The following is a 24693-nucleotide window of genomic DNA, read 5'->3' as shown; positions in this document are numbered from 1 at the left end:
TAGATATACCGAACTATGCTATAAAAACCCTAGGGATAACCACTCTTAATCCATTAACAAAGATTAGTTTTTGTTTTTTTATTTCTAATTAAAAATTTTAAACCAGAATTTAACAGGGTGGTGCGCCGTGTGTTGCCAAACGCTGACTAGTTCAGTTGGTAGAGTAGATGGTAAATGCGGGATGCTTTCTATGTTATAAGGTACCTTCCTTGCGCGATCTCCGCCTCGTCCACACACAGGCAGACTTATAGTTAAGTATGGATGTGTGTGGGCGTGGTGGAGTATTGGTAAAGTATCGGTTATGTTTGTCCAAAAAAAAAAAACGCTATACCAGTGAAAATTGGCTGAAAAACTCAAATCAAAAGGTGTAGATTGCGATATCTTGCTTTATCTGGGTACGCGATCCCGCAGATACGACATTATCGATTCGGTGCCCTTCATCAGGATCTGATGGCGTGGCTGACGAAATGGATTTCCCACCAGCTCCAAGTGCCTGCAAAAGGGTGGGGAAAACAAATCGAATCAAATAAAGCTATATGTTTCTAGCGAATGTTCTTACGTTATGTTGGTCAGGGTACCCAATATTGGCGGTATGAAATCAATGTCGTTGTTGCGCAAATCCAATGTAGACAAGCGCGGCATGCGCTGTAGCCCCGCGACATTCAATTCATTGATGTGATTATCGCTGGCAATGAGTATCTCCAGACCCTGCAAATCGTACAAACCACTGGGAAGAAACGAAAAACTGAAAGCGAAACAGTGACCAAGACTTATGGGACGATTCAATTGAGCAAGGATCTCATTGTACCCACCGATTATTGGCTATGTTCAGTTCGCGTAGCGTGTTCAGGACACCAAACTCCTTGGGCAGGTCAGTCAACAGATTGTTGGATAAATTCAGTAACGTAATGCGCGTGAACTGTGAGATGAACTGCGGCACTTGGCCAATGCGGTTGTGGGCGAGGACCAGTTCCGTGACAATATTCTGCATGTGCTGCAAGCTGCACAGGAAAGAGGCGTTCGTTAAAGGCATATCCATAGGGACTACGTGGTGACCTACCCGTTGGGCACGGTTCTTAGCTGATTCCGGGCAAAATCCACTACATGCACGCCTTCTTTCTGGGCCAATTGAAAGACTTCCTCGGGCACATCGGTTATTTCCTCCAAATTGACGGCCAATGTTCGGGTATGACGTAGTTTGTATCTGCATGAAAGAAACCAAGCTCAAGTTATTCCCTCTGCGATTCGTTTGGGCAAAAGAATATTATATATAAAACTCGGAACAGCGTGATACACTACACCCATCGCGGACAGACGACGCACTGTCCGTAGAATAGTTGCTGCTGTTGTTGATACATGGCTGAATAGCCATTGAATTGAAAGTTATGTTGCTGCCGTTGCATATAGTGGCCAGCATAGTCAAATTTTTTCTCTGTTTCATAGTTCTCTTGATCGTATACGTGTTCCTGCCCCTGGCGACAGTACGGCGGGCAGTTGTGCGGCGGCTCGTAGACTCTGAAGCGCTCGGCTTGCGGTTGCATATGAGCCTGGGCCCGATATTGAAACTGATATTCGAAGTGCTTTTGCTGATGCTGTGGCTGATAGCTGCTGCGGCGTGGATCAATGTGCTGGTCTGGCTTGGCTCAGGGTCTACTGTACATACCTGTCGGGATAGTTTGCGGCTGTGTCGTTGCCCGCTTGTCCACCACATAGGCGGGCTCCCGCGCCACTATCGGATTCACCCTCGTCCTTGCTCTTGGCCATGGAACGCTCCTGCAGAGTCCTCAGGATGCGCGAAGTTCCGCACTGGAGGATGTCACGTCGAATGGACTTGATGGGATTGCCCTCCACCTGCAGGCTAATCAAATGGGCCAGCGCCGCCAGGCTAACAGGCAGCGTGTCGATGCTATTGTTCGATACGTCCAAGCGGTTGAGATTCCGCAGCAGGCACAGCTCATCGGGCAGCTGTGTAATCTTATTGTCCCGGAGGTCGAGTACCTTCAGATGCGGCAAGTTCTCGCACATCCTTACCGGTATGTTCTACGTGGAGGGTTTTACAGTGATTATCCGTTGGGAAAGAGTACTAGTAATTCGCCCTCCTCTTACCGATATATAATTGTTGCTGGCATGCAGCTCGGTCAGTGTCTCGTTTCCTTCGAAGTCGGTCAGCTCCAGGATGTCGTTATGTTGAATGTACAGGAACTGGAGCTTCCTTAGCAGGCCCATGTCCTCCGGCAAGCAGGTGAGGTCGTTCTGCATCAGGTCCAACCTTTGGAGCGCTTCGAGGGGTATCAACATTTAATAGAAGGACGAGCATTGTTATTGAGGGGGGGTGGCACACAACTTACAGCGCATGTTAACCAGATCAGGTGGGAGATCCTTAATGTGGTTATAGGGCAACAAGAGGGCTGTCAATCGCACCAGAAAACCAATACCGCCAGGCAAGGATTTTATGCTATTATGCCCGGCATCCTTTTGTTTAGAATTTTGGTTAACAAGCAGTTGGTATTTGTTATTAGAGGAGTCGTTAGAAGGCGATTACAATGATTTATAAATTAATAAGACACCACAACCAGATTCAACGTAAGGGAGGTTCTACACTCACCAGAAACTCCAGCATGTGCAGATCACTGATATCCGGATTGAGTTCGCTGAACTCATTATAGCTGATATTCAGATGCCGCAGCTCCGGCAGGCTGTACAGCTCTCGCGGCAAATCGCAGAGCTTGTTGCGACTCACATTCAGACGCATAAGCTTCTCCAGCTTACCGATCTCCGCCGGCAGATCAACCAGGGCGTTGTCATGGAGCTAAAAGAAGAGGGTCAGGTTTAGGGCATGGGGATTCAGGATGCCAGCATTTGTACATACAATCAAGACTGTTAGCGACTGCAGGTTCTCAATCTTTGGAGATATGTGCGATAAAGCGTTGGAGCTCAGATCTAAATTAGTCAATGGCACTTGGTTCCACCAGGCATCCTCATCCTTGATCGATAGCTGCTCTAGAGTGGCCGCCTTGCTCTCCGCATCGGCCTCGTTGATGTCGTAGAGACGATCGGGCACTGAAACAGACAAATCATGGAATCAATTAGAGGGCTGTTGGTGGCATGGCGTACACTAATCTACAGGCATCTTCGCTGGGCTGCGGCGCTGGCTCATCCAGATCGAGTTCCAGCTCCAGCTCATCGTCGGGGTCCTCGCTCTCCAGCTCATCGCCCGAGGAGGCCATTTGAAATTCACGGATCTGGTAGTAGCTTCGTCGCCGCGGGTGCGGAGCACACATGCAGAACGAAGTGAGCTGCTTCTTTCGCGTTGGCTTGGAGGACGCAATTTTGATGGATGATTTTGACTTGGATAGATTGGGGCACATCCGAGAGCAGCCAGCACGCTGCGCAAACTAAACGATGACTGGCACACGTCTGGAACACCTTTATGACATGACTGCAGGCGCTGGCGCTGACGCTACCTAGTGAAGCGGCAAATGTTCCCGACTCCTTTTAGGGGCCGGCAAGGCCAAGTTCGAGATCGCGATCGTCTCACATGAACTGAAACCATAATGCACTGCTGTCGACGAGACCGGTGTACATCGATTGATGATTATACTGCTGCTCCATGGGTGGCTCCCCGGCGCGAGGCCTCACCTTTGACCTCCAGTTTTGCAATTTCTGCTGCGACACCACTGCATTCCTGCCTAACATTGAAGCTACACATGGGTGCACTGCACTGCATGGCAAGGGGTTTACTTACCACTGGCTAGTCCCTTGTTCGACAGATTCAGGGTGCCTGACTTGCGCGCCAGCTTCCACAGCTCCTGGGTTAATACTGTATCGTCCTCATGGGTTGTACGCTCGTGGAATACCGGCTGGAAAGAGTAGTTTGGCCGGGGAGATGGCCGTGGCGACGCAGCCATTTGATGGAATCGATTGGCCGAAGCCATTTGGCGTGGTCGTTGGGCACATCGTGGAATTCTGCTGGTGGATCCACTTCTATGGTCATTACTGGGCAAAGAGTCTTCGCTCATATCGTTGGGATTGCCGAAGAAAGTGAACCAGGAGCAGTCGTCAAAATCGTAGCCGCCGTTGGATGGCGAAGTATTACATTCCTTGGGCAAGTTGTTGAATGCGTACAAGGCGGCAGTGTCTTCCACGTTACTGTAGCTGGGCGGGCACAGGTAGAGGGAAAAGGTGTCAAACAGTCATTCAATTGCCCTCAAATTCTAATTATGTCCAATATTTTGCGTCGTTTGTTTTTATTTTTCACGACTCAGCTGTTCGATGCACCATTTGTGTGTTTTACAACACTGATCTAGTGACTATTGAATTGTAACGGACAATGAAGATTCAAATTTGAATCGAGATATTCTGTTGTTTTAGATTAAAGTAATTGCAAAAAACTACATATCAACGCCATATATTCGGTTACGAAAGGGGGCACTGGCTACGCCTCAAATTTACCTCATTACGTTAAAAACTTCCAAATCTTAGGTTTACATTGCAAAAGGCAAAATTTAATTGGAAACGAAATCCCTATTACATATAATAGATTCAAAAATGCAAGACACAGCTGCAGAAATTAAAATCAATTTAAGAAGCCCGATTTAGGGCAATGCTCGAGAAAGCTGCACCTGTTCTCCCCCAGCTTATGATTCTAGATTATTCCAAATAGGCCGAGTAATTGATTTGATCATGAACTTAAAGCTATGCATAATGTGTGTGTGCAGGCCGCAAGCCGCTTAAAGGCTTAGGGTTAAGTCGCTTAATTCGGTTGTACTTACTTCATCTTCTTGGGTTAGGTTTGCTTTGGTCTTGCTCCGCTGGGGCTTCCTCTGTGGGGAGATACGAGATACATTGTAGCAGCCAAGGTCAGCCACAGAAGTCAGTCAGTCAGTCTGCCAGTCTGTCAGTCAGTCGGTCCGTCAGGGGTGTGGTGTTGGATTTCCTAGCTGCTCTACGCCCGGTGCAAAATGTTGGTGTTTGTAGCCAATGCACACCTACGCCACTCGCCTCCAGCGAGTCCGACGAAGCGGCAAAAATGCTGAGCCCCAGCATTTGCCTTCCTCACTTGTATGTGGCATGGGAGGGGGTCTGGTGTAGCCAACAAACGACGCTAACTACATACGTCGACTGTCAATCAAAATTATGAATAACGCTGGCACATGGCGTAGGGTCAGTTGCCTCCAATTGGTTGCCGCCACCCTCATAAGCCATCCCTGCGGCTACGCTGGGCGGCGACTAGGTGCGAGCGCTTGGGAGCACTTGCCATTTGCCAGTTGTCATTTGGTTTTCATTGCAAGCGGAACGGAACAGAACGGAACGGCACTCAGTTGGCCCACGTGGATTTGTGTGGTTTGGATTGAAATTGCATCAGCCGAGGACCGTTTACCTCTTACACTCACCCGGACAGACTTCCGTTTGTGGCAATGGCGGCTGGGGTCTTCAAGAGCTTTATGCGGGATATCTTCGCGGTCAGTCGATTGGTCACTACGCGATATTCAAAATTAGTAACGAAAGAATTTTTTCAAATTTGGCAAAAGGATTCCGAAAAGTTACCTAAACGAGTGTTTGTCAGAATTTAAAATGATAGCTAGATTGATTTTACTTTCCACTGCCTGAGCTTGAGCTTAAGCTAATAAAAGAGACCTTCCTTGAGAAAGCTCACAGCTGGTGGGGGGATATGTACTGAATGCATGGAATGTGGGAAAAGCGCCAGCCGACAGAATAATCCACATTAATCCACGGCAAAAATTCTTTTGGATTAGGGTACCCAATCATGGCAATCAATAGCTTCAACACCCCTCCTCCCACAGGTCAAATACGATGACAAGCAGCACGATCCCGAGGCGCAGCGGCTGGATGGCAGTGGTCGGTATTATCCCAACTGCTCCTCGGATGTCTGGCTGCGCTCCTGCGAGCGGGAGATTGTGGATCCTCTTGAGGGCCACAGCAGCGGCCATATACCGAAGTGGGTCAACGGCAGCCTCCTGCGCAACGGTCCCGGCAGCTGGAAGGTGGGCGAAATGCGTTTTGGCCACCTCTTCGACTGCTCGGCGCTGCTGCATCGATTCGCCATACGGAATGGCCGCGTGACCTATCAGAGCCGCTTCGTGGACACGGAGACACTGCGCAAGAATCGGTCGGCTCAGAGGATTGTCGTCACGGAGTTTGGCACCGCAGCGGTGCCGGATCCCTGTCATTCGATCTTCGACAAGTTCGCGGCCATCTTCCGGCCGGATAATGGCACGGACAACTCGATGATCTCTATCTATCCGTTCGGCGACGAATACTACACCTTCACCGAGACACCCTTTATGCATCGGTAGCTACATATATCTTATCCACTTCTCTTGTAATTCTCTGAGACCATCCCAACTACAGCATCAATCCCTGCACTCTGGCCACAGAGGGACGGATCTGCATTAGCGACTATGTGGGCGTGGTCAATCACACCTCGCATCCGCATGTCCTGCCCAGCGGAACAGTCTACAACCTGGGCACAGCGATGACCAAGTCCGGTCCGGCCTATACGATCATCTGCTTCCCCAAGGGCCAGCACATGTTCGAGGATGCTCACGTGGTGGCCACGCTGCCATGCCGCTGGAAACTCCATCCGGGCTACATGCACACCTTCGGCCTGACCGATAACTATTTCGTTATTGTGGAACAGCCGCTGTCCGTGTCCCTCACGGAGTACATCAAGGCCCAGTTGTCCAACCAGAATCTCTCCGCCTGTCTGAAGTGGTTCGAGGACAGGCCGACGCTCTTCCACCTGATCGAGCGTACCAGCGGGAAGCTGGTCCAGTCCTACGAGTCGGAGGCCTTCTTCTATCTGCACATCATTAACTGCTTCGAGCAAGATGGCCACGTGGTGGTGGACATTTGCAGCTACAAGAATCCCGAGATGATCAACTGCATGTACCTGGAGGCCATTGCCAACATGCAGACCAATCCCAACTACGCCACCCTCTTCCGCGGTCGGCCCCTGAGGTTTGTACTTCCCCTGGGGGCCAAAGTACACACCCATGACACGAAGTCCGGGTCCAGCAGACGGGGGCTCATAAAGTCCTTCTCCTTGTCGGGCTTGAGCACTGCGCAGCCCTTGAAAACGATGAAGCATTCCGCCTCCCAGTACGCGGACATTACCTATATGCCCACCAATGGCAAGAGAGAGGACTCCACCGAAGAGGCACCTCAGAGAGAGCTCAAGCGAGGCCGCTACGAGGTGGAGGACGGCATCAATCTGGTGACCCTAAAGAACAGTAGAGCGGAAGCCTACCAAGACCCGAGTGGCATATTCTTGCGTCCCGAAATGCTCTGCGACTGGGGCTGTGAGACGCCCCGTATCAACTATGACATCTACAACGGGAAGAACTATCGCTACTTCTACGCCATTAGCTCCGATGTGGATGCACCCAATCCAGGCACTGTGAGTATCGTATCCCATGTCATCCATGAAGAATCCTCACTCAATCCTCCGTTGCAGCTTCTTAAAGTGGACGTGTGGACGAAGACGAGTCTTAGTTGGTGCGAGGACAATGTCTACCCGAGCGAGCCCATCTTTGTGCCTTCGCCGCAGCCAAAGAGCGAGGACGATGGCATCATCCTGGCATCAATGGTCTTGGGCGGTGGTCTCAACGATCACTATGTGGGTCTAATAGTGCTCTGCGCCAAAACGATGACAGAGCTGGGACGCTGCGACTTCCACACGAGCGGACCAGTGCCTAAGTGCCTGCACGGATGGTATGCACCGAGCGTGAACTAGGCCCAGAAGTACGCATGAATATATCACTCTTAGTCTGAGTTTTGTGTATTAGATTAGAACTTTGGATTCAAGACATTGGCAATAAACTCTTGCCACTTCCGCTGAAAGATCCGATTGATCTTGCGCCGTTCGTCTGAGGTGAGCACCGCATACTTGATGGAGTTGAGAGCCAGCTGCTTGAGGAAGCGCAGGTCCGCCTCGGCAGGGGCCATGGCCATGAAGGCATAGTAGAAGTCGTAGCTGAGGCCCTTGGCACCCCACATCCCGGGATCATCGGATGAGATCACAATGGGAAAGTTCTGGGCAATCAGGAAGCTGGCCGGATGATTGCGCAGATCCCAGACAAAGCCCAGCACCTGATTGGATATGGGATTCACTTCGATGGCAATGTCTCGCTTCTTGATCGTAGACCACAGCTGCGGATGCTTGGGCAGGGCAAACGCGTGTCCAATGCGCTTCGAGCCCAGCAGAATGGCATCCATCATGTTCCAGTCAGTGCGACCATGCCAATCTGTGGGCAAAAGTATTACTTAAAGGGATCGTATCCTGTGTATCCAAATGCTCACTTGTCTCGCCCGCGTGGAAGAAGTAGTTTGCCGTGCTGGGCAGGTCGGACAACTCGTTCACGTATTTGCTGAGCGGATCACCCGTGTCCTCCTGTCCAATCAAATCGAATCCTATCACAAAATTCGGTTTTGCATGGCTGCAGGAGAGCCAGAGTTAGGTTTTTATCCGATTCCCCTCTGGTTTTCTTCGACTTACTGCAGCTGCTTGAAGGTTGTGATGCGTCTGCTCATCTCCTCCTCGGTGGCCCGATTCCGCTTGGCATAGATCACCTTGAGGCCGACAAAGTCGTGATGCTTCGCCTTGAACTCCTCCACGATACGTTCCAATTCGTTGGCCACCTCCAGTGTGCTCAGGGTGCGATTGTTGTCGTCGTACAGCTGACAAACGGGTCATAAAGATTACATGAATGGCAGAAGACTGAAGAATACTCACAGGCGACAGGGAGGCTCGGACCTCCGCGTAGATGATGTTGTCCTCGCAGAGCTCCTCCAGCAGTCGCTTGTGGAAGGCGCAGTAGGAGGGTCTGTACTTATAGAGCCGATCGACAGTCGTAAAGATATTCTCAAAGCGTTCCCAGATCTTTTTGCGTTGGGACAAGAGTGCTGGGGATTGAAGGAGAGAATGTATCGATTTAAAGCTTGAAAGGAAGGGATGGGTGTGGGGTACTCCACCTTCTGGCTTCTGGCGGTGCATGTTTATGTGCTTCTCGAGCTGCCGCTCGTACTTTCCGCGATCCTCAGCGTTGATGCGCTCCGTGCATACATTCTGCACCTCGCTGTGGCAGCCGCTCTGGTCGTAGGTGAAGACGAGCAGCCCGTCCACATTGCGGCACGTGTACAGATTGTTGGTGGTGGTCAGGTTGCCGATCACCCACTTGGAGGTGACCATGCCCGTGTTGTGGCCGTGCAGGAAGGCGCCCTTCGGCATCTTCTGTATGAATCGGAACACCTCGCTCTGTCGCACGTACTGCCTGCCCTGGAAGAAATGCATGGCCGGGGGATACTTCTCCGGCGTCTTAATGCCCTCGGCAATCTCTGCACGCTTGGCGTTCATCAGTATGCTGTTGGCTTTCTCCTCGTCCGAAGTGAGCCAGATGTTGCCACCCAGCGAGGCCAGACGCTCCGCCTCCATGATCTGCTCCCTCAGAGTCTCGTAAGCTGCGAAATCCAATACGGGTCCCCTCAATATTAGGTATATCGCTTTTGATTGTTGATGCTGTTGAACCGACAATCGGACGGAACTTACGTAAGTCCGCGGCATGCAGTCCCCCCAGGAGGGGCGGCACCAGGCACAGCAGCAGTCCCAGCAGCATCGCTTCCCAGTTCACAGTTCACAAAAATATACGCCGTATTTGTACTTATTAGATGTTCGTCGCTCGGCGTTTGCCAGCCAACTGATAAAGCCCCTGCTGGCTGACCCATATTATTTGTCGCACTGTTTTTTGTGCAATTTCCACACTCTCCACAATATATATTCTGTTCATGATCTTGTTCGCTTTGGTGCTTTGCAGCTTTCCAGCTGCAGTTCAATGTCACTCTGATGGGATACTACAGGCTGCAAAATGTTTGGAACGTTCTTTCCCGCCTGGCACTAGCCCTGGCCTGGCGTGGGGTAATTTGCACATAGATTTCATGACCGCATCGTCACCATCACACCAATACCCTACCCCACCTACAACAAGAGGCTGGATCTTTAAGGTTCTGTAAGTCTCAATCATTGCACAATGAATTCCATTCAAATTAAAGCCCTGTGCGTGTAGGGCATCACTGAGATCGCATATGCCCTCTGGCTATGCTTTATCAGCGGTGCTTTGTTTTTCTCTGCAAGCACATTGAGTGTATGGTAATTTTTTTGCGTACTGTTTACTTGCCCAATTTGTTATGTTGATTCACTAAAATGATGCTTGACATTGACTATGAGAGGGGGTGTCTGCTGTCCATCATGATGGAAAGTTCTCTGGCCAAGAGAATGTCTCTCAGGGTTATGGGCTTTGAATCAGCCTGTTTCTCTGCTTTCTCTGATCAACCAAATTACACAAATCTGTATCAAATGGGTACAGTTGGTATTAAGACCTTCCTTTACAGCTGGTACCCTGGGCAAATACATTCCATATGTCAGCCTGAAAGCATGCAATGGTTTTAAGAACTTGACAGCTATTTCATAATGATCCTTAACTTGTTATATACTCCGATTTGGATGGTTTTATTTTATTAGATGGAAAACAGAATACACAAAAAAAAACCTCTGTTAGAAACACCTCTTTGATTAAGGATAAAGGACTAAAAATAATTCTCATTATTATTGGCACTATAATAAATTTATATTAAATTATATTACTATATATCATGAATTTAATTAAATGAATCCACATTTTTACATTTGACGTTCCAGTGGCTTTAAGTTATTTCTATCTATAACTTAACATTGATTTATATCTTCATTTCCATCGAAGCTTATACTGTGCTTTGTCTGGAGGAGGGCCGCGGCATAGTCAGCCAGAGGAGCTAAAACCGTCAAGGGAAAATGAAAGTCAAGTCCTGGTCCGTTTAGGTTGCTCTTGCTCTTGGTCTTACTACAATTAAGAACTATTCTATTAAAGTTATAGTTCTTTACTCCGAAATTCGCTTGACGGCACATGTTTTATTCACTCTACAATTACTAATCGGAAAATAAATAAACATTACAAGCCCAATTCATGGGCTTCCAACAGAAGAATAAGTGCTCACCTTTTTTTGGCTGTAACCGGGGATAATTGTGGCATCTGCAATTACCGTAAATGCCGAGTACCTAGCAACGCCTCGCCACCCCCCAAAAACACGCCCAGCGGGGCCACGGGAGCTAGAGCTAGAACTTGTAATTCCAATGCCGTATGGGACTAGAAACCAACAAGCGCGTCCGCAAACGTCAGTGAAAATTTGCCAAAATAGAAAAAATATCAGCGAGCGATGGGCGCGCGCCGTCGTCATTTTGAATCACTTAATATTCACGGGAGGTGTACTATCCGACAAAAAAAAAAAACAACAAAAATCACAAGCCATCGCAGAACTAAATTGTTTTCGGCAATTCCGAGAGCGAGTGCGTTGTCAACCGTTAAGAGCCTCACCACCAGCTCCCACTCTGGGTCTGGATTCATTCCAGGTTTATCTTTTAATGAGGTGATTGCAGACCCCCAATGTAAGGGTGGGGGGCTTCCTAGAATGATTACAAAGTGTAGAAATTATAGTTATTTTTTTATTGCATTTTTGGCAATTTTCAGTACCCGGCCTGGGTCTTGATACTCGCAGTTCAGAACGGGCACTGCTACCGAACGGGCGTGTGGCGCGGAGAAAGAAAAGAAATCCGAAATCAAACCAAACCAAACCCCAAAAGCAAACAAAGTCAACGTGTCCGACTCAAGTCAATATTTGCATAGTGTACTCATTATCTAGGTTAAAGTACACGAAATGTCGAGAAAGTCCTGCCCCATTATGAAGCGATTTTCGGTGCTGCTACTACTCCTGGTGCCGCACTTGATGGCCCAAACGGAGAGTGCGCTAAGTATGAGCGTCTTCCATTCGATCGGGCCTGTCCACAGCTTAAACCCTTTCTATTCTCGCTCCCAGGCTACGAGCAGGCGCGCCAGGCGGTGCTCACGGCAGAGGAGGAGCTGATGACGGGCGGCCATACGTATCTCAACACCGAGGAGGCCAAGGCGGACGACATTTTCATGCAGTACAAGCTGGGTGAGCTGGCGCAGGGCTTCCGCAATGCCGAGCAAAATGCCGCGGCCATGCACTTCTTCAAGGCCAAGCAGCTGATTGACCGGAGCGGAGTCTTCCGCTTCCTGCAGAAGATGCCCAAGGGAGCTGTGCTCCACCTGCATAACTCTGCCTCGGTGAGCTCCAAGTGGGTGGTGAAAAACATGTCATACATGCCCGGTATGCTCCGCTGCACCACTGATAAGGGTCGGAGTGTCCTAACGTTCCGACGAGCTCCCAAGGAGCACGAGTGCCAGTCGCAGTATGTGCGTGTCTCCGATGAGAGGCGGAGTTCCATTGATCCACTGGTCTATGATCAGAATTTTGAGCGTCTCATCAATCTGTACACACCGGTTCCGGAGCGTAAGTTTTCGGGAAAACTTCTTTAGAAACCCTCATCAGAGATATCACTCTTTCAGTGGAGTACCCTACGATCACCAAAGTGTGGGATCGCTTTCAAGACATGTTTGACACTTTCGGGGACGCCATTAGATACTTGCCAGCCTTTCGAGCCTATCACTGGCAGATGCTCGAGGAGCTCTACAACGACAATGTCATGTACGCGGAGATTCGTAGCAGCTTCAAACCGGTAAAGGGCTTTTTTTTAAAGATATAGTTTGTGATCATTTCGAGTCCTTTAGTTCATCAAATGACTATTATCAATACTTAAACTAAACTCTTTACCACTCCCAGCAGCTGTACGACGCCAGTGGACGGACCTTTTCGCGGGAGCGAACTATACAGGAGTTCTATGCTCTAAACGAGAAATTCGTACGCCTGCATCCAGACTTCCTGGGCATCAAACTCATCTATGCCGTCTATCGCGGACATGATGTCGATAAAATAAGTGAAAGTTTTGAGGAGTTCCGGCAATTGCAGTAAGTACAAATCAGCTTCGAAAGGAGGTTCCCACTGATCTTGCCCTGCTTTATAGCAAAGCTTTTCCCAATTTTGTGGTTGGCTTCGATCTGGTGGGACAGGAGGACAACGGCAAGCCGTTGTATGCTCTATTGCCTGCCTTGAGGGACTTGCCGCCCACAGCACACTTCTTCCTGCACGCGGGAGAGACCAGTGAGTGGATCGAAGGAGCTGACATGAGGTCATCAAGCTAAGATATGCCTCGTTTCAGATTGGTTTGGGGCCTCAACGGACATCAATCTGCTCGATGCACTACTTCTCAATAGCACCCGAATCGGCCATGGTTATGCGTTAGCCAAGCATCCGATCCTCCTCAACGCGGTCAAGACTCGCCAGATAGCCGTGGAGGTGAGCCCCATCTCGAATCAGGTGCTGCACTTGGTATGGGATATGCGCAACCATCCGGGTGCCCAGTACATGGCGCTGGACGTCCCGCTAGTGATATGCAACGATGATCCTGGTTTCTGGAATGCCAAGGGATTGAGCTACGACTTCTACTATGCCATCATGAGCCTCGCTCCCAATAATGCTGGACTGCGAGTGCTCAAAAGTCTTGTGTGGAACTCGGTGCGATACTCCCTGCTCACAGAGGAGGAACAAAAGCGAGCCTACCAAATCTTAGAGCTGACATGGTCGCGATTTATTGACAAAGTGCTGCAGGGCAGTGTCTTCTAATTGCAGATCTTGCCATTAAACTACAAAATAATAATTAAATAACAAAATAACTAAAAAATACTCTTGGATATTTATGTGTAAAGCATCGATTTTTTAATCCATCCAAGCCTCTGAAAATAACTCATTGTATGGGGGAACCGACTGACTTTATGGAGAGCCCGCCAACAGATCCTTCTCTTTTCTTGTGTGCTGCTGGACAAATCGTTCGCAGCTCTCCTGGATCTGCAAATAGGCAGCATGAAAGCCAGCCATGCCTTGTGTCTGTGAAAAGATACGAGACACAATCTTAGTACAATATTCAAATGCTTTCTTGGTGTTAATTACAAAGTATGGATCCGGAATGATCTCATCTTCCTTGCGGCCCAGAAAGCTGCCCAGCAGCATTATCTTACACTGAGGTGGAGGCTCTAGCCTTGCTGCCAATTGGCGAAGCTCCGACAGGTTGCTGTTGTCCATGCCAAGAACGTAATCAAATTCGTAGAAGTCTTGCGACGTTATCTGAAAAGTAATGATAAAACATTACAGATAATTGTGTAATACGTATTTAAGTACCTTACAATCCGCTTACCATTCGACCCAAGTGTGTTGTCTTCAGACCATGTTGCTTTAGCAGTTCTTGGCCACGTCCCTGAGCCTCTATGCCTACATTCCAATCCCTGAGGCCCGCACTGTCCGTATGCCAGTCCTCCAGTTGATGTTTCACTATCAAATGGTTCAGGACAGCTTCCGCCATGGGCGAGCGACAGGTGTTGCCTTAGATGCACAATTTAAAATTAAATTAATATGCATTTGATTGTTTTATGTACATTTGCTTACCTATGCACACGAACAGAACCTTCATCGTGGCGGAGATAATACGAACTGCAGGTTCCGACGATTAGTGCGCTGACTCATTTCAGAATTTCACAATCTATCTTCGGCGTGCCGAATATCAGATACTCTTAAAGTTAGACCATCAATAAGTCGACTTTTTTCGAACACCCAGCTAAAAATATGATCGGGGAATATACTATATATAATTTGTGGGTCGGGGATGGGTCACCAACTTTTGCCCAATTTTATACTACCCTCTTCAAGGGTATAATAAAACCAGTTCGCGCATTGTACCAGACATTTATTACTTCAACTATGAGTATATCACAAAATCCATTTAGGCCAGACGTTCCTTCATGAAGGCGGCGCAGGCCACAACACACTGCTGGTAGGCGGTCTCAAAGCCAGCAGCTCCACTTTCCTGCAAGGTCAAAGAGGACAATTCAAGGGTAAGTCATAAATCTTTGATTGCAGCTAACCGACTTACATAATAGGGATCCTCAATGATGCGGTTCTTGGCGTCCAGTCCGAAGTCACCCAGCATGAGCAGCTCCGCCTTCGAACCCTTGGGCGCCAGCCGTCGCAGTTCGCTCATGTTGTCCTCGTCCATGCCGAAAATGAAGTCGAATTCGGCAAAGTCCTGCTTCTTGATCTGTCGCACAATATGGGTGCACTTGAGGTCATGCTGCGCCAACGTGCTGATGGCCCGGGGATCTGCCCGATTGCCCACATGCCACGACCCAATCGCTGCACTGTCAACCACAACATTCTTCTTGTTCGCCTTTTCCAAGGTGTCCACCATCACCACCTCCGCAATTGGGGAGCGGCAGATGTTCCCTGCACACGGAAAGCTCGTAAATTACATCAACGTTCCTATTAGAAGCGTATTATTTACCCAAACAAATCATTAGAATTTTCTGCACCATCGTTGTTTACAAATGTTACACGTGCCGGCTGTCGATTAACCCGCGTGACCCCCCAACTTTTAAACAGGTGAACTACTTGAGCTGAACCGCGGAAAATATTGTCGTTTGTAAATTCTTATTGTAGATCCATACTATCTATCTCTTTACTTACAAAAAACACGATGTCTTTTACCTGAACTGCGTTAAAATTATTAAATTTTCATTGTTTTCGGTGGGATATAAAAATACCCCCTTGGTATACAATGGGTTAATCGTTCTCCGTCAAGGATTGGAAACCATATTCCTCGATTTTTATATGCTTATAGAAAATCGACCTTATTTTTAAATTAGATCAAATATACCATAACCTTTTTGATTGCTGAATTGATTTAGCTGTTTAATCCAAATGATTCAGGTTCTAAGTTCATTTGAAATTGGCTCCAAATTTGAATTCGTTTGATGTTGATTTCAATGATTTTATTCAATGGTTAACTTTTTGTATATCTTTTCAAATGGAGCCGTGTCCAAAAGCTGGAAATCTTTATAATTGTAATCTATATAATTGCATCCTCGATGCAACGCTCGTCTGCTTCAGGCCGAAATGTCCACAAAGAAGAATCTTGGCGTTGGGCCAGACGTTTGTGGGAAGCCATATTGCTTCGATCCATGCCCAAGATATAGTCGAATCAGCCACGCTGGTGCACTCGATATTGTGACTGACCAGACTCTCGTCCGGCTCGGAGCCGTGGTGCCAACCCTCTGTCGCGGCGCTCTCTACATGCCAATCCTTCTACACCCCCGCCCTGGCAATCAAGTCACGCATCACAGCCTCGGCGATGAGGGAGCGGCAAATGTTTCCTGCGTGTGCATTGCATTTGCATTTTAATTAATGGATTCTTTCAGGGATATGCTCTACGCACCCACGCAGACCATCAGCACGTTCTTCTTCTGAGATGTCCGCGACATGGTTTAATATTTTGAAATTGTAATGTAGTGTGGATAAGAATGGTGAAACAAGAAATGTATAATGGTTTCTAAAACAATTGGCATGTAAATCTACAACAAAACTGTACCGATATTTGTATTCCCACTTACAGTAAACATTCATTCTCCTAAAACGTAAAATAAACATTGGATCTGAGCAGAGTTTGGGGCGTTACGTGGAGTCAAGTGGGAAAAACCCAACTCTCTGGATCACACCTCTGCCACTTCCTGTTGCCTGCTGTCTGCTGCACTGCATCCTGTTTACCAACGCTCCGTATTTAATGTTTTAAATGCATTTAAAGTTCTGTAGAGGACGCACGGGGTCATCTGTCCTCCGGGTACCACTTTTGCCAGTGGAATGAATGAAGAGGTGATGAGCACTGTCCTCTCTCTCTGGTTGCCCATGAATATGCAAGAGGCTGCATCCGCTGTGCACCATCCGACTCCCCCGAAGAGCAGGCTGGATTCCAAATTTTTAATGACTTTTAAGGAGGCGATGACACTGCCAGCAAGAGAGCCCTCCCTCTGGTTGGTAAGCCCTAAAGCAGGTTGGTCACCTGGCCTGGTCCCGGGGTCTCGTTTCTCAGGCATGGTGTCTGCCTGAAATAAAGTTGCTTTTAAAATAAATTTGGTTTGTTTTTGGAGAGGAAAAACTGAGTTTTATGCAAATTGTATACCAACCATTAAGGCAAACAAAAGCCAGACGTACATATGTATGTCTGTACATAAGCTTTGCCAAGTTTTTGTAGTTGTTGTACTACCCTTGCAGAGGGTATTAGGATTGTGACCAGATGGCCATCTTTTAAAGCTGGCTAAAATAGACCATTTCACTCGGTGTACAGATTGGAACCAACAAAATCGGCACTAATATACGAGCGAATATTTCTCATATTTGTCATAGGAATCCAGACCAATCAGGAAGAGTATCAAAAGCGTCTGGTCCTGAAGAATAGTTTTATCTCTTGTTGGTTCATGTTGTTGTTGGGACCCGACGACAGGAGGGACTTGGAGGCGGTAGAGGCGGCTTTGACGGCATCAAAGTGAGCTTGTCGGATTGCAGACAAATGTTACGTACTCTCATCACACTCTTACATATGCAAATGTCCCTGGCTGGCTGGCTGGCTGGCTGGATGGATGGATGGCGTTGCTGCAGTGCGTCCTCCGCAATTGACAATTGTTGAAAATGCAAATGTAAATGGAAATGCAAAGACATGTGCCCCACAACAACAACAACAAACACGACAGCAACGGCAGAAACAACATGCATACGAATACATATGTATGTTTGCCACAAGAGGAGGCAGAGGCTAGGCGGTGTCGGGGCTATCATCATCCGGCGACGATGACGTCTCCTCGGATAAGATAAACGCCGGCAGTCCCAGCTGCAGAGTCAACAACATGGACGGACTGGAGCGACAAATACTACGGGAAAGGTCAGTACAAATAGAATGAAAACGGAATAGATTCTCAAGTGAAAATGAGGCAAATGATAAGAGGTAAAAAGACAATCATCTATCCCGCTGAGATGACAGTTCTGAACAAACATGTCTCGGCTTGAACAGATGAGCATCCAACAGCCATTTTGCATTTTGCATTTGGCAAATGAAAAGCGGAAAAGCTAGCAAGTTAGCTGGCAGACAACTTGTCTGTACATATCTCTCGGCATATCTGTATCTCTGTTTAGCTGAGTGCTTATTTTCATCTGTATCTTTCCGTCGGTGTGTCTGTCCTATGCAGCTTCATCAAATATTTAGCGCCAGGCAGGCGTTGGAGGAGGAGTGGCGTTGGTGGCAGGGAGGCAAGTCCGGGGAAATACAAATAGGAGCATTGTGCTCGTTGAAAGTAAATACAAAACGGACATAGCATAGCTTGGATAACCACTTTGATAAAGTGCGAATCAAGACTCGACTGTTTTTATACTCTAAGGAGATCTAAAGATACTAATTTTCAAGATGCATATTTCGATTCAAAGGAAGGCACAGCGATAATTTAAGATAAGATAAGGGAATGCCTGAAGGTCTACTAATGAAATTGTTGATAAATTAAAGATGAAGCATTTAAAATATTGCAAGCGCCTTTAGTCGTATCCATTTCCGCTGGTAAATATATTTACGCACGAAAAACAATCTTCCCACACTCTCACCCACGGGATATACCCTTGCGGACAGCCAGAGTTTGAGGGGTATAAAAACAGTAAAACTACCCTGCAATTTATTGGGTGTGGGAGGGGAGACAGATACAGCAGCCGGCACAGCCAAAAAGCCGGCAACAACAAACTCTAGCAACAAAAGTGGGGTTGCTGTCAACATGCTGCCGAGCAGTGGGGAATGTTGCCAAAGTTCGTTTCGTGCCGGCAGCCATGGTACAACTATAGAAGGTACAAACACTTTACCCCCTCTTTTTTTGGTACCACATGTAGCCATCGTGCACTCTAATGGGAATAAGGTTTTTGCTACTCACCCACAAAAAACACACCCTCAACAACCCTAACAAGGAGCAGGAGATGTCATACCTTTTATGGTTATACCATGCCGGCAACCATGCAAGCAAAATTGCATTTGTATGTGTGCTGTCAACAAACTGCATTCGACTGTCTGTGTGCATTTATCTCGTTCCGACTTGTTACAGCAGCAACCGTGGTTCAAAAATCGATGCTAGTGTCGATGCATTTTTAAATATAATGAAATTCAATTTACTTAGAATAAAATATAAAATTACATATGGGCCTATTTAGAAAGGGACGGAGGAAAATGAGATCCTTATTCTCATATAAATATATAAATTCCAGTCATGTCTAGAGGAATACCACCATGATAGCTGTGAATAGAATATAGATCATAGATAAATGCTAGGCACTAGGGCATATTTAGGTCTTGCAAACGGAACTCGAAGTGCATACTCGTACCATCATATATCACATTCATCGTAGCACAAAGACATTTGTACCCACTGTGCAGTGGTTCAAACAAATACTTGTTTTCAACGTCGTTCAGTAGTACTAGTTGGGTTTTGGGTTATTTTACTTGGAAACGTGAACCGAGGCGGACGTGTGCGGAGCTACCTCTCGGAGAAAACAAAACGATACCGAACGAACGAACGCGGGCGCGTAGACAGAATCGAAGCAACCGCGCTATAAAAATACATACCACCGACAACAAACAAAGCAACTTACACTACGAGTCCCCCCGTATGCCGTCTGTTTGTCTTTAGTTTTATGGCGCGCGTCAGGTAGATTTCGATCATTTTTGTTGTTTCGTCGCGGGTTTTATGGCTAACAAAATCATCCATCCGGCTAAAGAGCTATAGATTGCTAAACAAAAGCAAGTACAAAGTACGGGAGTGTAGTGTAGTGTAGTTTACACTCTCCAGCTACTACAAGAGTGCGAGTTCTAGTGCCCAGTGCCACAGCCACATCTCGGGATTACTCATCATCGGCATATCGGCATATCGGAGTGGAGTAACCAAAGAAGAAGACCCAGAGACGACGACGACGACGACATTTCACTGCGCTTCATGGTGGTTTCTCGGGTCCCCAGTGTCCCAGTGTCCGCCCCAGTGATTTGTCTCGTTCTTTCGCATGCTCGTTGCGGTTACAGCAACTTTACGAAATCACAAACCAGTATCTGAGCCAGTGTATCTGTAAGATACAAAAAGGCAGCTCCAGAGCACATATTGGAATTTACTTAACACGTATGCGACGCACCACTACTACTACCATCATTGGAATCAGCACCACTACCAGCAACCACCAGCACGAAAAACATCTCGAAAACGGAGCCCAGCGCTTGGTCTATTGGATTTTCGACACGAAACGACTCTCACATCGTCCGGGTAGGTACACAAGAGTCAAGAATTGGTAGGCTGCTCATAGCAGAGTTTTCCCAAGAAAAATAATGAAAAACATACACTCTCCGATCTGCTATCAGGCCGATGCAGGCAAACACTTGTTCAGTTTTCAGCTGCGTTTTTCCACCCTCGCTCGGCTTGGCTAATGAAGCTGACCTGCCTCGCCGCGGCCAGCTACCTGTTTGGATTGACCCTCAGCGGCAGTGCAGCTAGGTTTTCCCATTAGCCGATAGAAGATCTCCCTACCACATATCGAAAGCTATTTATAAATGCTGCCCCTGACGGTGTCGTGCCCCTCGTCCCTGTCCCTGTCCCGCCGTGTCCCGTCCAGAGCCACGGCTTACGCGCTGCGCTGTGCGTTTGGGGCCCAGGCTGAAGCCCCAGAGCCGGTTTTTGGCCTGTCTCTCTCTCTGGATGTCTCTCTGTCTGGCTGTCTTTCTGTCCATCTGTCTGTCTGTCCGTCTGGCGGGGCCAGCATCAATTCAATTTCTACTGGCTGAGTGAGTTTTTACTCGAATATTGTGGCTGCGATGAAGAATCTCCATCTCCGACTCTCGAGCGGTTACCCGACTCTCCTCTTCCACTTCCTCTCGGTCTCCGGGGTCGTCTCCTCTTCAGTACGAGTATCTCAAGCTGGTTTCGTGCTGTTTTCTTTTCTCTGGCTTTGTTTTCTTTCGTTTCGTTTTCGTTTTTTACCATTTGCTGATCATGTTGCCTCTGCTTGTGCTTATGGCCACTGCTGATGATGATGCTGTGGCTTATTGCCGCCAAGATTATTGGCGATTTTTTGTTTTCTTCGCTGACTGGCTGGCTGGCTAGCTGGCTTCCCCCGTCCAAGAAGGTGCATGGCCTTATTTACCCACTTTCCGAATCGCTCACCGATTTGTGCCCATTTTCTGTCCGACTGCGGCTTTGGGTACCCGTATTGTGAGTTGTGAGTTGTGTGAGTGCTGCTGAATCATACTCGGACCGTTTGAATACTTTAGCCAGACACACACTGAATCGGGTTTCGGGACGGCACACCCATGGCCCGCTTCAGCATTGACTCAACCCCAAACAATGCGACAGTGGAGCATTGTTGTGGAGTCCCATGGACACGACCAACCCTTTCGGACCCATAGCCACACCAACGGTCGAGAAAAAAGAAAATCAAAATGCAAAACTTGTTGCTAATAAACAACAATTACAGCAACAGAAACAAGTTCAGCTAACCACAAAAATGCTCACAAGTCGTTGCCCAGGAGGCAGCAGGCCCCAAAGGTAGAGCCAGCTCCAGAGCCAGGGATACTCGTAGAAGCCGACCACTGCCTGTCACAGTACTTTTTTGTTTTTCAGTTTTTTCCATTGGTCTTCCTCTGAAGTGAGTGCCATGTGAAGACCAGAAAAAAAGCAGCCCAGTTGCCAGCTGCGTCCGCTCACCAGATCTAGAGCCAATGTGGCTGCAGAAGTGGCCATAACTGTGTCAGTGTGCAACTGGAAGAGGTCTAAGCCTATTAAGCTCAGCGGCTTAGGATCGCTTGGCCTGGTCAGCAGCGTGTGAGAGGCGGCATCGAAGCAGGCAAGAAGCGATTCTCGAACGCCTCAATGTTGAGGGCGATTAAGTCTAATTAGTGGCGACAGACGTCACAGAATTGGCGCAAGCTCAAAGAGATTTCCGTCCAGGCCAAGTGGGTGCAGTGGGGTGGGGTGCTGTGGGGCAGCCTAATTAGAAGAGCTGCCAATTAAGAGTTATGCCAGCACCACTGATGCCCTCGTCTTTGCCACTTTCGCTAGATGGATATATAAATGTTTTCAGAAAGCGAGAGAGAGAGAGAAAATCTATTTTAATGAACTCGCCAACTTTATTGTAGTTTTGGTTTGTTGGTACATGTTGAACGCTGCCCCACCCCCACCATCGTGTCTGGGGTCTAAATCTCCTCCTGGCTGCGCCTCACGCAGCGGGCCACCTTCCGCTTGAACTCGGCGGGATCCTCGCGATACTCTTTGGCGGCATCGACATTGGCAGCGGACTCGCTATTGGGATCGGTGAGCATCGATATGACCGATAGGAGAATGGTCTCCACGGTGTGAACGGGCAGCCAGCGCTCCTCGGCCTTCTCGTAGCCCCACTTGTCGTCGCCCGGCTCGTGCAGAATGGAGATGCAGACGTTGCCGCCCTTTTCGATGTTCGGGTGCCATATGTCGGTGACGAACTTCATGGTCGGCGGCCGCAGCGGATACTCCTTGGGGAAGATGAGATGGGCCTTGAAGCAGCCGCCCTCGTACAGGGTTTCCGGCGGGCCAATGATCACCACCTCCCACTTGAAGATGTCCGCGTCGTTGATCAGGCCGGCGGAGAAGCCCTCAACCGGATTGCGGTGAAGCTCTGTAAGTTGGCGCCTCAGCAGTAGGGATGCTTGCTGTTCAGACATGTTGCTATGGTACTAGACTGCGGACGAAGGGGCATGGAGTGGCCTCTTTGAGGTGCTTTGAGGCGGATTAATTATTCGAATTCTACTTACTGGAATTTTGCGCTTCGAGTCTATATTTTTTTTTTGTTTTTTATTTTCCTGTAATTCTGAATTATGTCGAATGCATGCCACAGGCAACAGATACTGCCAGAGCTGCCCTGTTTGTTTTCAGTTGAAAACTACTTGTATTTTTTGTAGTCTCGTGATTTTTGTTAGTACATTTTGTTTCATATTTTGTGGGAGTTCTTCCCCACGCCATGAGGACCATCGATGTTCTGCTTCCATTTAAACAGCAGTGTCTTTAAGGCCTCAGGGGATTACAGAAATGTCGTATCTAATGATACAATGATTGTTGGTGCCTTGATGGGTAGAAAAGATCAAAGAAATGTGCTGTAAGTCGAAAAAATAGTCGAAAAGGACGCACCTTTTGGCCACCGCTAGGCCTCCATGCTTATCCTGTGTAAAGACGCATGACGCAGCCCCAGTGTCAACACTCTCTTATACTAAGGTTCTCTCTAGTCTCGTTACTTGCAAAAGATTTCGTGGACTAGCCAGTGCGACCAATCGGTATTAAATTTGCAGCTGGTGGCAAGTTGGCGGGGACTTTGTAGCAGTCGTAAGAATGTTTTGGAAAGTTCCGATTTGCGGCCTGTGGAACGGGGCCAAGGAAAGTTCTTTGCTTTTGTGTGCCAGGCTTTTACTCGATTAAAATTAAAATTACTTGGCTTGCTACTGCTTTTCCTTTGTGCCTTTTTGCCTGGCTGCTGGGCCGTCGTGCTGGTTGAATGGAAGTTATGATGGCTGCCACATTGTTGCCGTTGCTCTCGGCTTTCGTAATTGCGCATAGTTGTGGCACACAGAGTTGCAACTTCGACCACGACATGTGGCTACCAACCTCCACCCCCTCCCGCCCCCCCTCCCGCTCCGTCTCTGTGGCTTTTTTTGCCAATTGCATTTTCGACTTGCGCCGTTTTGCTGGCATTTCAAAATCCCCCATCGTTCGAGACCCCCACCCTGCCGCTCTCCCACTCCCAGGGGGAGATCTGACTATCGCCGGCCCGAAAATTATGTTGCCACAAATGTGTGAATTGTTAATGTCTCTTTGCCAGCCTGCCCGCTCGTCCACGGAGCTGTGGAGGTACGAATACGAATACGAGTACGAGTGGATGTGGATGTACTACCAGTATCTGTGGCTGACTTTTCATGTGGCTTGCCGTTTGGCGTTTCGGCATTGCCGGTTTTTCAAGTTTTCCATGCAGCAGCAGCAGCAGCAGCAGCAGCAGCAGCAAGCGCGTTTTCACAAATTCCAGCAGAGTTTGAGTGGTAATATTTACCTAGTCAGTCGTTGCTGCCACAGCAACAACATGTGTACGCTTCTACCAAACAGTGTGTGTGTGAGAGAGAGAGAGAGAGAGACATACGAAATTTGCTAAATTATCAGGCACATGCCAGGAGGAGGCCAGGAGAATGCATCTCGAGGCTCTCTGGAGAACGATGGAAAACATGTTTGGCCAACCGACAGCCGCACATAAGACTGACAGCTGCTGCTCTTCTGGTTCTTCCGCTCAACAAATGCCCATTTAAGTGCCACATGTCGGAGGCGCACTGGGGAAAGCGATATGATATGATGCCATCGAGAGCTAGTCACACGTGCCATGCCACCGTGCCACCATGCCACCAAGCCACCAAGCCACCAAGGAGGGGAACTCGTATTTCCATTTAGCCGGGGGAAAAGTGTCGCTCGTTCAAAGTGATAAAGTGGCATTGACTCCGCGGCGGCGTTTCAACTCATTTCATTTCGTTTCATTCCGTTTTGTCGAATTGATTTTCAATATTCATTAAGACGAACGCCCACAACAGACAACGCCCACTCGCTCGGGTCGTTGCCATGGCATCTCTCTGTAATTGGACGGCGGGGGAGCCGGGAGCGGGGAGCGGGGAGCACCGCTTGCTGCTGCGGGGGTTGCACGTTCAATTTCGTTTTCGTTTTCGTTTATTCTTTTATTTTCTTTTTTCGGTGGGCGTGCCCCGGTATGCGACAA

General features: G+C 48.2%; 8 protein-coding genes across 15 annotated transcripts; 2 read left to right on the top strand and 6 right to left on the bottom strand.

The window, feature by feature from the left end:
* Nucleotides 1-63: 63 nt before the first annotated feature.
* LOC6587175 (leucine-rich repeat-containing protein 40) lies at nt 64-5522 on the bottom strand. Of its 7 annotated transcripts, none has more exons than XM_026984654.1 (13): nt 5394-5521; nt 4773-4823; nt 3746-4155; nt 2870-3060; nt 2606-2809; nt 2349-2472; nt 2107-2279; nt 1664-2040; nt 1300-1608; nt 1061-1204; nt 813-1001; nt 560-745; nt 64-493 (listed from the first exon to the last, which is right to left on the bottom strand). In XM_026984654.1, exons 2-13 carry the CDS (start codon nt 4775-4777, stop codon nt 388-390), a joined length of 2418 nt encoding a protein of 805 aa, XP_026840455.1. In that variant the 5' UTR covers nt 4778-4823; nt 5394-5521; the 3' UTR covers nt 64-387. The 7 variants fall into 7 exon arrangements, with proteins under 7 accessions (XP_026840455.1, XP_026840456.1, XP_002014014.2 ...); XM_026984655.1 differs by having other exon boundaries at nt 1300-1605; XM_002013978.2 differs by lacking the exon at nt 1300-1608 and having other exon boundaries at nt 5394-5520.
* LOC6587410 (carotenoid isomerooxygenase) lies at nt 5302-7865 on the top strand. The gene is made up of 4 exons (XM_002013977.2): nt 5302-5462; nt 5805-6313; nt 6373-7420; nt 7478-7865. The coding sequence occupies exons 1-4, from the start codon at nt 5418-5420 to the stop codon at nt 7754-7756; spliced, it is 1881 nt and encodes a 626-aa protein (XP_002014013.1). The 5' UTR covers nt 5302-5417; the 3' UTR covers nt 7757-7865.
* LOC6587449 (adenosine deaminase 2) lies at nt 7784-9708 on the bottom strand. The gene is made up of 6 exons (XM_002013976.2): nt 9569-9708; nt 8995-9480; nt 8756-8925; nt 8519-8700; nt 8323-8459; nt 7784-8267 (listed from the first exon to the last, which is right to left on the bottom strand). The coding sequence occupies exons 1-6, from the start codon at nt 9633-9635 to the stop codon at nt 7810-7812; spliced, it is 1500 nt and encodes a 499-aa protein (XP_002014012.1). The 5' UTR covers nt 9636-9708; the 3' UTR covers nt 7784-7809.
* A 1913-nt stretch (nt 9709-11621) lies between these two features.
* Nucleotides 11622-13664, top strand: LOC6587430 (adenosine deaminase 2). Of its 2 annotated transcripts, none has more exons than XM_002013975.2 (6): nt 11622-11860; nt 11926-12423; nt 12480-12649; nt 12757-12938; nt 12995-13131; nt 13190-13664. In XM_002013975.2, exons 1-6 carry the CDS (start codon nt 11767-11769, stop codon nt 13651-13653), a joined length of 1545 nt encoding a protein of 514 aa, XP_002014011.1. In that variant the 5' UTR covers nt 11622-11766; the 3' UTR covers nt 13654-13664. The 2 variants fall into 2 exon arrangements, with proteins under 2 accessions (XP_002014011.1, XP_026846398.1); XM_026990597.1 differs by having other exon boundaries at nt 12754-12938.
* A 59-nt stretch (nt 13665-13723) lies between these two features.
* LOC6587206 (low molecular weight phosphotyrosine protein phosphatase 1) lies at nt 13724-14509 on the bottom strand. The gene is made up of 4 exons (XM_002013974.2): nt 14470-14509; nt 14222-14406; nt 13978-14151; nt 13724-13914 (listed from the first exon to the last, which is right to left on the bottom strand). Exons 1-4 carry the CDS (start codon nt 14492-14494, stop codon nt 13801-13803), a joined length of 498 nt encoding a protein of 165 aa, XP_002014010.1. The 5' UTR covers nt 14495-14509; the 3' UTR covers nt 13724-13800.
* A 243-nt stretch (nt 14510-14752) lies between these two features.
* Nucleotides 14753-15425, bottom strand: LOC6587265 (low molecular weight phosphotyrosine protein phosphatase 1). The gene is made up of 3 exons (XM_026993006.1): nt 15362-15425; nt 14954-15303; nt 14753-14887 (listed from the first exon to the last, which is right to left on the bottom strand). The coding sequence occupies exons 1-3, from the start codon at nt 15390-15392 to the stop codon at nt 14804-14806; spliced, it is 465 nt and encodes a 154-aa protein (XP_026848807.1). The 5' UTR covers nt 15393-15425; the 3' UTR covers nt 14753-14803.
* Nucleotides 15426-15912: 487 nt separating this feature from the next.
* Nucleotides 15913-16337, bottom strand: LOC113565536 (low molecular weight phosphotyrosine protein phosphatase 2-like). Its single transcript, XM_026987853.1, is given in 2 exon segments — nt 15913-16229; nt 16292-16337. Coding segments are annotated over 2 exon segments (363 nt in total).
* Nucleotides 16338-22018: 5681 nt separating this feature from the next.
* LOC6587462 (ubiquitin-conjugating enzyme E2 G1) lies at nt 22019-22770 on the bottom strand. The gene is made up of 2 exons (XM_002013972.2): nt 22703-22770; nt 22019-22629 (listed from the first exon to the last, which is right to left on the bottom strand). Exon 2 carries the CDS (start codon nt 22610-22612, stop codon nt 22109-22111), a length of 504 nt encoding a protein of 167 aa, XP_002014008.1. The 5' UTR covers nt 22613-22629; nt 22703-22770; the 3' UTR covers nt 22019-22108.
* Between the last annotated feature and the right edge of the window lie 1923 nt (nt 22771-24693).

The sequence above is a fragment of the Drosophila persimilis genome, unplaced genomic scaffold (genome assembly GCF_003286085.1).
Source record: "Drosophila persimilis strain 14011-0111.01,24,50 unplaced genomic scaffold, DperRS2 tig00000000-arrow-pilon, whole genome shotgun sequence".
NCBI lineage: Eukaryota > Metazoa > Arthropoda > Insecta > Diptera > Drosophilidae > Drosophila > Drosophila persimilis.
The sequence above is the reverse complement of the archived record's forward strand: the minus strand, read 5'-3'. Positions and strand labels throughout refer to the sequence as shown.